The 10131-nt window shown below is 48.8% G+C and overlaps 1 protein-coding gene across 2 annotated transcripts in view; it reads right to left on the bottom strand.

Annotated features, from left to right (window-relative positions):
- The window catches only part of COL27A1 (collagen type XXVII alpha 1 chain), a 126985-nt gene continuing 116854 nt past the window's right edge, over positions 1 to 10131 (bottom strand). The window contains exons 48-62 of one of the 2 annotated variants that reach the window (XM_021413745.1): positions 9873 to 9980; positions 8738 to 8845; positions 7078 to 7131; positions 6329 to 6391; positions 5852 to 5905; positions 5196 to 5231; positions 4929 to 4946; positions 4537 to 4572; positions 4175 to 4201; positions 3879 to 3944; positions 3428 to 3596; positions 3196 to 3305; positions 2235 to 2453; positions 1549 to 1671; positions 1 to 1461 (exon numbers count right to left, since the gene is read on the bottom strand). In XM_021413745.1, coding sequence (XP_021269420.1) covers positions 1351 to 1461; positions 1549 to 1671; positions 2235 to 2453; positions 3196 to 3305; positions 3428 to 3596; positions 3879 to 3944; positions 4175 to 4201; positions 4537 to 4572; positions 4929 to 4946; positions 5196 to 5231; positions 5852 to 5905; positions 6329 to 6391; positions 7078 to 7131; positions 8738 to 8845; positions 9873 to 9980 — 1302 coding nt within the window. In that variant the 3' untranslated portion in view covers positions 1 to 1350. Of the gene's footprint in view, positions 1672 to 2234; positions 2454 to 3195; positions 3306 to 3427; positions 3597 to 3878; positions 3945 to 4174; positions 4202 to 4536; positions 4573 to 4928; positions 4947 to 5195; positions 5232 to 5851; positions 5906 to 6328; positions 6392 to 7077; positions 7132 to 8737; positions 8846 to 9872; positions 9981 to 10131 lie in introns of both variants that reach the window. The other variant, XM_021413746.1, reaches the window with a different exon arrangement.

Raw genomic sequence — 10131 nt, 5'->3', positions numbered from 1 at the left:
TTTTTTTTTTTTCCTCAAAAAAATAAAATCCGTAGTCCTTACGAGACGTGAAAACCCCAAACAGGCACTGAAGCATTTCCGATACAGTACGGCTCCGATTACATCAATATTATTCCTTATATAGAATTAAAGATTACCATAATTATCCTCTTTAAAAAAAAAAAAAATCCTCCAAATTTACATACAGAGACTAGATTTCTACAAAACTTAACAAAACGCAACCCCTGCGAGCCCGGCTGGGTTCTGGAACAAGGCACCGTGCTTGGGTGGCAGAGGGGCCCGACAGAAGGGGAGCAGGGCTGGGTTCACACATGAACTCGGAGCAGGGCATCGCTGGGCAGCCGACCCCACGCTGCATCCTCACAGCGCCGGGGATGAGCTGCGGCCCCCGCTCCCCTCCCAGAGCAGTGAAGTGCTGATTTATTAAAAAAAAATAAAAAAAAAATAGCGAATCTGCTTTCAAAATGGCGGCCTGAGAGGTGGAATTCGGACGCGCTCTGAGTTGTTGCGCTGGATTGGCACCCACGGCAATGGAAAGATCCCTTTAAAGGAGTTTCTCTGATTTAGCTGTAGAGCAGAACCTCCTCTCTCCCTAGAGAGATGGTCCTATGGGCTGTTTGTTTTTGGGTCTGTGGCAAGCCACTGTAGCACCTTCACAACCTTAAATAAAATCATATATATAAAATAACACACTTTTTTAAGAGCACCAGAGATTTCACAGTGAGAGGTAGAAACAAATCAGACGAGCCCATCCTCTCTCTCTATTGTAGCACCAATCTCTTCCCCTCTCCTCCTTCCATTCCCCCCTTCCAGCTTTGGGACTCTCCCCCACCCCAACACCACGCACGTCAGAAGGGACATTGGTTCAACTCACCCATGGAAGGAGCAACTTTAGTTTTTTCTTTTTTTTTTTTTTCCTTTTTTTCTTTTTGCTTTAAATAATATAATATATATATATATATATATTTTGTTTCTTCTAATATTGCACATCAAAATGCTTCCGGTGCGCAGAGCAGCCACGTCAACTTGCAGCTCCTCCTGGGACAGCCCGGTGCAGCGCGGCCATCCAGGAGGCGCCCAGCTCCGCCAGGGAAGCTCTATCATCTTTTAATGACTTCTCAATGGAAACAACATTTGGTAGCTCGGGAACCAGGTAAGGCAAAACTGCGGGGGGAGGGTGGGGAAACCACATGCTGCAAGTTGCTTGAGGTTTCTCTCAATGTTTTCTTCTTTGGTCATGGAAAAAGCTTTGTGTGTGGAACCGCTTGCAACACCCAGTCCCCTGATCCCTTTTCACTGGTCACGTCCCAACTGACACCCGCTTCCCCTGCGTCCTTCTCATTCCTCCTTTCAACCACCTGCTGAGTTCAGTAGATCACGGGTTCTTTGAGACCTTGAGCCAAAGGCTAGAGCAAGAGTTGACCCAAAAGACACAGCCCAGCTGTCCTTGCTGCAGAGACCCTGTGTAAAGACATAGGCCAGAAGTGGGGTCAAAGCCTTGGAGCCCGGGTTTGATGGCATTGTTCAAAGGAAGCACACGGGGCCGACCTCGAGGTGATATTGCTTTCCTGGCTCGGATGGGGGAAGGTTGTAGATGTTGACGATTGGCAGCTGCTGGGTGTCCTGCGTCCGAAAGGAAAAGAGAGTCCGATGCCAGCGTCCGTCCTTGATCTGCGCAGGGGAGAGGGAAAGACAGACAAAGCTGCTCAGCTGTGGGACAGATCTTAGCATCATACGATCACTGAGGTTGGAAAAGACCTCAGAGAAGTCCAGCTGCCAACCCATTCCCACCCACCGTGCCCAGTGACCACGTCCCTCACTGCCACATCTCCATGGCTGTTGAATGCCTCCAGGGACGGTGACTCTGCCACCTCCCTGGGCAGCCTGTGCCAGTGCTCTTCCTGAGAAGAAATTTTTCCTAACACCCAATGCAAATCTCCCCTGGTGCCACCTGGGGCTGTTACCTCTTGCTGGAGAGTGATGAGTTTCACTGTGGCATACGATTGAAAAGCCCTGAATAGGTCTAGTTCAGAAAAGCATTCTGGGGAATACTTTATGCAGGTTGAGTCGAAGGCAACATCTTGAAATAGCATCACAGAATAGGTAACTTAGACCCTACACCCTTTTTCTGGGGGTGGTCATGGAATAGAAAGCACTGGCACAATCTGAGTCTTGCTGTGCGTGCTGGGTGGGTTCAGCCTGGCATTTCTCTCCTCTCTTTCGGCACAACGTACCTTGCAATCATCAGCTGCCACCTCTGGCTTGAGCTGCCCCTCTGCCTCAAACATTTGCCCATTCCACGCCTTGAAGCGCACGGCTTTCTCCGAAGGTTTCTCGGCAGAGCCTTCCCTCCAGACCGAGGTGTTCAGGCAGTGGATGGTGATGTGCTGCACCACCTCCGAGCTCAGCAGGCGCAGGAAGTTCATCTGGACTCTGCCGATGTCAAAATCCAGCTGTGAAGGTGACAGAGGTGTTAGCACGTACCCCCCGCAGCGGCTGGGAGTGAGAATGGGGCAAGGGCAGAGTGCTCCCTGAGCTCTGTGCTACGCAGGGATGTCCAAGCCCAGAACTGGTTCTGGTGTCAGTATGGGCAGGAGGACCAGACACAAAGTCAAGTGTTGTTTTCTCATGGGGAGACAGCAGGTCCTTTATTTTTTGGAATAAACAGGTGGGCCCTGAAGCAGGAGGAAAATAATGAGTGTTCTGAACGTGCTCTGGGCACTGCAGATGGACCCGGACTTTGCTGTCGGTGTCTTTTGGTACAGGTGCTTCCCCAAGAAAAATCCTGTGACATTCACTTCAGTGGAAACTTGTGTATTTAAGCTGACCTCAATTTTTCAGGTGGCAGAAAACAAACGGCAAGAGCGACCTGAACATAAATTAATCCAACAAAGCATTTGGGAGCAGCATGTTTGCTAAATTACCGGCCTCTGTTAAGGTTATGGGTTAATTAAACACTACTGGAAACGTACTGCTCTACCTTGAAAAGAGTCAACACCACCATCTTAGGTGTATTTTTTAACCTCATGAGAGCAGTGCTGAATGCTAGCAGCAGAGCTGTGCTCACTCTGCTGCCAGGATAAGCCGAGTGCTGTTACAGTGGTCACTGTCCCGTGCTCCGGGAGAACACAGCTGTGGGTAAACATTTCATAACGGGTGCATGGGAAATGCTGCGGCAGGTCGAGGTGTGTGTACCTTGGAGACGGTGATGGGGCTGAGACACGTCTGCCCACCGTTGGTGAAGTTGCAGATGACTTGTATGGTGTCCGAGGAACAGCCGAGATTTGGGTCAATCCAGTAGGTACCTGAGGAAACGGAGGATGTGGGGATGAAAGAGAACACTCAATCTGGCCCCAGGGGTCCAGTTTGGGCCACGTAAAATGGTCCTAGGGAGGGATACGGCCTTCGCGTACTCAAGGCTTCCTACCATCGTTCATCTTCTGTTCACAGTTCATGAGGTCTCGGCAGATGCGCGCAGGGTTTTCCTTGGTGCCCAGGGGTCTCTTGATGCTCTGAATGAGGTTGCTGAGGTAGTGTAGAGTCTTAAAGATCTCCCCTCCATGGTCCAGCATGAGAAGGTCTGGATGTTGGTAACCCTGGAGAGAAAAGGAGGCACCCGGTACTGTAACCATTAGGGGTTTGCATGGGGAACTGCTGAAATGATGGTGAAGTCATGAGTTTTGGAGCTTCAGAAACAAGGAACCACATCCTTTAACACGCTCACTGTGTGAGAAAGCCCTGGCACTCCACCAGAACAGCAGACAGATTGAAGCTTTGCATACAGAAACTTCAAGCAGACAGAAAGAACAAGCGTGGCCGTGACCGTCCCCAGCCTACGGCCTCAGCAGAGACCACGCGGTTGGACAGAACCCTCGTACCTCTGTCTTGAGCGCCGCGTTGGAGTCCATTAGTGTCCGGAAAGCGGCCCCAAAGCCATCTTGTTGCTAGCGTGGGGCGAAACAGACAGACTGTGAGAAGCTGAACATGCCCCGGTGCAAGCAAATGCTTCTTGGTCTATGGTGGTGATTCAAGCCTTGCTCTGCTAATGCATCTCTTGCTGGACCTGAGTGTCGGTTTTCAGGGTCCCAGCAGGACTGCCTTGTTGTCCCCTCAGCGCCTAGCTCTGCACAACTTATTATCACCATTAACAAATGAACAGAAAACAGCAACTTACAAATGAAGCTGGAATTCCCGGCGGTCCCTAGAAAGCAAAGCAAAAAAGGGGCATCAGCTGGAATGACGGGCAGCCACTGCTGCAAAGACATTCATTCATGTCCTTCTGAAACCCTCTTTCCCCTGGGGTCCCTCAGTGCAGAAGAGTGAGACAGGCAACAATGCTGTCTCTATAAGATATTTGGAGATGGTTTGGACCAAAGCACAAGAAACACTGGTTCATTCACACAGATGCATTTTTGCATATGAGGAACGGAGCTAAGCTGTAATTCTCAGTGAGTGAGCAGTCCCTCCGGAGAGTATCACTGTGGTAATTTTAGCTTGTTTCAATAATGTCTTTGAACTCTTTCCATGTATACGTACCGGAGGGCCAGGGTGTCCTCGTGGGCCTGGAGGACCCTAAAGACAGAGTGGCATCAGTCAGTGAAATGCTTTCAGTTTGTATTTCCACTTCTTGTGGCTGTCACCAGAACTGAGTCTTTCCCTGTCAAAATCCTCCCTGTTTTTGGCATCTTACAGCATCCTGTCCCCCAAACACAGCAGGAGACTGCCCCATTTCCGCCATCTCCCACCTCTGGGTGCATCTGTCTGCACCTGGTCCAGTCCTGCTCTATCTCCTGTTCCCAGCTCTTGGTTCCTTAAGCATGATGTTCCCTGTATGGATGCTCACCTTCCCTCCAGCTTTATATTTGCTAGAAGTAACCGTTTTGTATAAATAAGAGATATTAGTCAGAAAAAGTGATTTCAAGACTCACCCTTGGGCCCTGAAGCCCCTGTAAGGAAAAAAAACAAACAAGGGAAGAAGCTGTCAGAAGATGCTCAGTACTAAAAGGAAATCTCTCTGTATGGTCATGTGCAGCAATGACCCCTGGTCACGCAACCTGGTGCCAAGAGGGCACCTTGGTTCTTGTGGTACCAAGGAGGATAAGCAATACGTATCCTCTGTAGAAGTGTGCACCCCACACACATAGGAACCCAACACCCAAGAAGAGAGGTCCCTCCCAGGCAAGGAGCTCACTTACCATGTCCCCACGGCTGCCTTTGTCCCCCTTTGGCCCCTGTTAAAGCACACGAGATGGCTGTTAGTGACTGCAAGCTGTGCTTTTGGATGCAATGCTGCCCAGATGCACCCTGCAAGGACCTGGTGGGGCTGGGCTCATCTCCCCTCTGCCAACAGCCGCCTCTGTGCTGAGCTCTACATGACCTCATGCTCATGTTCTTATGAAGCGCTGACCTGAATTTCAGCCTGTGGCATTTGGAGGCAGGCAGAGATTTTCAGCACTTCCCAGGATCCAACTGTTCCCAGTTTAACACATTTATCAGATTATTACTGTTTTTTTATTTTTCCCTTGGGGGCTCCAACGCTGAGTTCTTTGGAAAATCCAGCAACTTACTTTGAAAAACTGAAATCACATTCTTGTCTTCTAGTCTGATCCCATCTATCCACCTCAAAACTTGCACTTTAATACAGTTGTTCCTCACTTTTAAGCTAATAATCCCACCTACGTATGCAGCTAGAGACTAAACCTTGAGCTTCTCTTAAGCTGCTCGTCTTAAAGACCGTTTTGTTTCCGTCTTTACAGAAGGAGTTGGGATTTGCTTATGCTGGCCTCAAGCACGCTGGATCTCAAACACTGTGATCTTAAATCCACATGCAGAAAAAAAGACAGATACTCACCGGGCTTCCTGTGGGACCCAGAATGCCAAGTGGACCAATAATTCCTTCTTTTCCCTAAAAAAGACAAGCCATGCGTCAGCTACCACCACTTGGGGACTGATGGACACTGCAGCTCTTTGCTGCTTTTCAGCAGCGTGATCACGGTGTTTGCTGGAGCTGAAATAAAACACAGGTCCATGGACACAAGCCCTCACACTGTGGTTGTCACAGCCCATGTGAGACCTCAGAAATTCCAGAAACAGAAGGATTTCGGAGTAGCTGGAGCAATCTGCAGCGGTCAGTATAGAGGCAGAAGAGGCCCATGAACATGTGGTAGGTGCAGATGTGCTCTAGCAGCACTACGACCAAAGATTAATTGCAAGGCACTCATTGAACCAGTGCATCGTGCTCATTACAGGAGTTTGCAGCCTCACAGAAACAGAGGATGGAGGAAGTAAGAAAATCTTCCCAAACCAAACATAGAGAAAAGTCACTCACCATGAGGCCAGGTGGCCCACGTGGTCCCTGAATGCCTTTGAAACCGGGGTCTCCTGGGGGCCCCTGCAAGCAAAAATGAGATGTCAGAGCCCATTAATAAATGTACCCCACGTTGATGCTCTGGCTTACAGCTCTGCTGCCTCTAGCATATGGGAATCGGAAGGTCTGATTAAAAACATTTTTTCCCACTCCTGTTTTGCAAGCCCTTTACTTTCTACAGAAAACAGACTGGTTCCCTTTCCACATCAAAATTATATTTTGATAAAATGAGTCCAGATTTCCAGCCAAGACTCTCAGCTGATGATTAATGTTGGAGAAATGAACTCGTGCTGGTGAGTGACATGGCTTAGTGGGCATGGCGGTGATGGGTTGATGGTTGGACTTGGTCGTCTTAGCGGTCTTTTCCAAGCTAATTGATCCCATGATTCAATGATTCTATGATCCTATGACTGAAAGATCTTCAGGTGGGGGGTCTGTAGGACAGCCATTTTCCATCTACAATGTACCCACTTTAATAGAAATAAGCTTCATCAGAGCATATGTAAATGCATGCTCAAGGATGATTTGAAGAATAATTTAAATTGTGAAGAATTATTTGAAGATTATTTAAACTTAAGGAAGTTGGAACCACAATCTGATTTCAGTAGTTTCTGCAGAGCTACTACCAAATAATTTCCAATAGGTATTGCATTGTCTGTTCCCAGCAAAGAGAGACTGGGAAGCCAACTGGTCACCAGGCGGCCTCTTACCTTTGGCCCAAAGATGCCCGCGATCCCTGGGAATCCTGCCTCCCCAAAGTCTCCCTGGAAATAACAGCCAAGACAAACACAAGAACAAAGAACAGCAGTAAGTTCACGCTGAACTGGTCACTGGAAGACGCGCCAAGATTTCAGCAGCTTCAGAGAACGAGAAATCCATTAGTGTTCTTCAGTCTAAGCAGGAATGATGAGAAAGAAGTATGGGAGAACTCTGAAGAAGGCATTACACAAACATTGGGCTGGAAGCAGCTCCAGAACATCTCACAGACTAAACCTTTTCGCCCTCAGGATGAGAGGCATACCTACAATATTTCTAGCAGATGCTTGGCTAGCTTGGAGGGCTTGGAGCACAGTCAGCAGGAGCAGGATGAAGAGCCTCTGCTCTGAGATTGATCCTGGAAGCCCATGCTCCAATCCCTTTAAAATAAGCACTTCTTCTATTTCTAATACCGACTGGACTGCCCTACTGAAGGATAATTTCAAATGATGCTTATTGATGCTGTCCAAATGCTCCTACAACATCACCTCCCATTTAAAACCACAAAAGCCGTACAAATCCCCATTTTTTCCCTATACAACACTGCAGAATTTTTTTTTTTTCAATTCCTTAAGAAAAGAAAAAATATTTGCAGGACCATCAAGCTTGGATTAGCATACAGCCTGCACTCTGAGAATAAAGAAAAAACACTGGGTAGCACGTCCTTGCATAAACACCCTCGTTTTACCATGTTTAAGATGCATGTCCTGTGATATTTCTGGGTTTCTCAGATATCAAAATGCAAAGTGATTCAACGTTAAAAAAATGGGACAGAAACATACGCCAGATGATTCATTTACAGTCTCAGGAACACAAGAGATGGAAAAGGCTTCTTTGGCCTCTCAGCTGGACTATGTGACCCATGCTGGATTGTACTTTATGGGATGTTTTACAATGTCTTGTTCAGCCCAGCTGTAAATGACTCAAGCGATGGGGTTTCCACCACCTCTATTACAGGGCTATTCCAGAGTTGGTCTAGGGCCCTTACTGTTAGGAAGCTTTTTCCTGCCACGACAATGAGAAGCTGCTTGGAAAGAAAGGGCTTGGTTGGACGTGGTGGAGTGTTAGAAACTTTCCAAGCACACAAAGTGATTTAACTGCCCATTTATGGATCCTGGAAAGGAAACATGCTACTAAGAGAAGGACTAAGGTCTTTCCTGTGTTACGAGAACCAACCAAAAGTAAATGAGAAGTCAGAAGGGTTTTAGAGCAATCTAAATGCCACTGAGTCATCTCCGTTGAGGGAACCTGATCAATCCTGATGCAGCAAGGCAGGCAACAGCAGCATGGGGCAAGGGAACTTGCCATGTGCAGGCACAAGAGGCAAAACAATGTTGGTGGTGGTTACCTCTCTTCAGTTGGAATACTGCTGTCAAATGCTGGGCAACCCCACCAGCACAATGAAAAAGCACAGAGTTTGGAGCCTGACCTGGAGACTGGTGTGCTTCTCCCGTGGCACGCAATGGGTTTGCAATGCATGGGTCGCTTCTCGTGGCAGGGACTGCCAGCACACGTGGTGGCCATAGCATAGCAACGGGCACGAGGGTGCTGGGAGCAGTAACAGTGTTTTGGGGAACACAGGCTGCTTGGGGGACCCTGCCAGGTGCTACTCACCGGCTGGCCTTTGGGTCCCGGATCGCCGGGGCTCCCTGGGAGGCCCATTCCTCCTGGTGATCCTCGCTTCCCTGTTTGGCCAGTCTGTCCAGGCAATCCTCTTTCACCCTAAAAATAACAGAATTCAAGTAATTCCAAAGGACAGGAGCTAAATATAACAACGTTCAGCTGAAATAGCCATAGATGGAAAGCTGTGAAATAGTGGCGCATCGGGAGGAGGAATGTGGCTTCATTGCGAGATGCCTCAGGTCTGCTGGGGCAGATGAGTGCAGGATGGTGGCATGGCAGCAAAGGCAGCGGGTGCCCAGGATGGTTGAGCAGGAGGACAAGGGGCAACCGATCTCCCAAGGGGTTGAGCGTGGCATAATGACACAAGGGTCTCTCTGGTCACTTCTGGAAACAGCCTGTTATTCTACCCAAGGCAGCTGGAGGGCAGCAAGTGACAGTTTAAGAGCGATGTGCTACCGGAGGCATAGTTTGAATCAGACCTGATAGCCTCTCCAAACCCAGCCAGAGTCTTCCTAATTACAGGCTCTTTTTACAAATGGCTGAACTGCTGTTGGCCCGGTTAGATCCTGCAGCCCACCCAGACCAGTGCAAGGACCAGTAAGAAACCCCACTGTCACTGAAGCAGCTTTTCCCTGCTTCCACCTAAGGCAGTACCCAAGTTCATACTGGCTCCAGCAGTTCCAGCATGGTAAATACATGCTAGAAATAAACTGCACAATTTTCCTGCACCATTCAGGCTTTGCAAGGCAGCAGCTGGAGGACATCCATGCAATGTCCATCACAGATCTCCTTACAGGCTGCAGCAGTTCCCTTGCAACTTCTCTAAGGTCACATTTCTTTACCCAGTTTTCTGATGAAGGGAGCTAAGGTGTTCACAGTGTGGGTACAGATATTTGTAAGCTCCTGAGCTGAGAGAACTTTGACAAAGGAAGAAAGGATGCTGGGACATTCAGCTGATGTGGACTTAAGTGAACGGATGGAAAGAGAAAGACCTGCTGAGCCTCCAGCTAAGAGAAAGATGGCAGCAGGAACTCAGATTTTGTTAGACCTTGGTGAATCCAAGCTCAGGAGGCACCAGGCTCGCAGACTGCATTGCTCACAGCAGCATCCTGAGTCAGAAACTCACCTTGAATCCTGGTGGTCCCTGTGCCCCAGGCAGTCCTGGTACGCCGGGGTTCCCTCTTTTGCCCACCATCCCTGTTACGCCTTCTTCCCCATCATCGCCCTGCTCTCCCTGGAAAAGAAACCCAGGAGAGGTTATGAAACAAGGTGCTCTCTCCACCTCTGCACATCTTCTAGGGGCACGGAGGAGTGGTATGATTCTGCCCTCAGCCAGCAAGCGTGCATCCGGGCGTGGGAGGACTTGCATTTTCACGCATGCAAGA

The sequence above is a fragment of the Numida meleagris genome, chromosome 16, assembly GCF_002078875.1.
Source record: "Numida meleagris isolate 19003 breed g44 Domestic line chromosome 16, NumMel1.0, whole genome shotgun sequence".
NCBI classification, from domain to species: domain Eukaryota; kingdom Metazoa; phylum Chordata; class Aves; order Galliformes; family Numididae; genus Numida; species Numida meleagris.
Note: the sequence above shows the minus strand (reverse complement) of the source record. Positions and strands in the feature narration are given on the sequence as shown.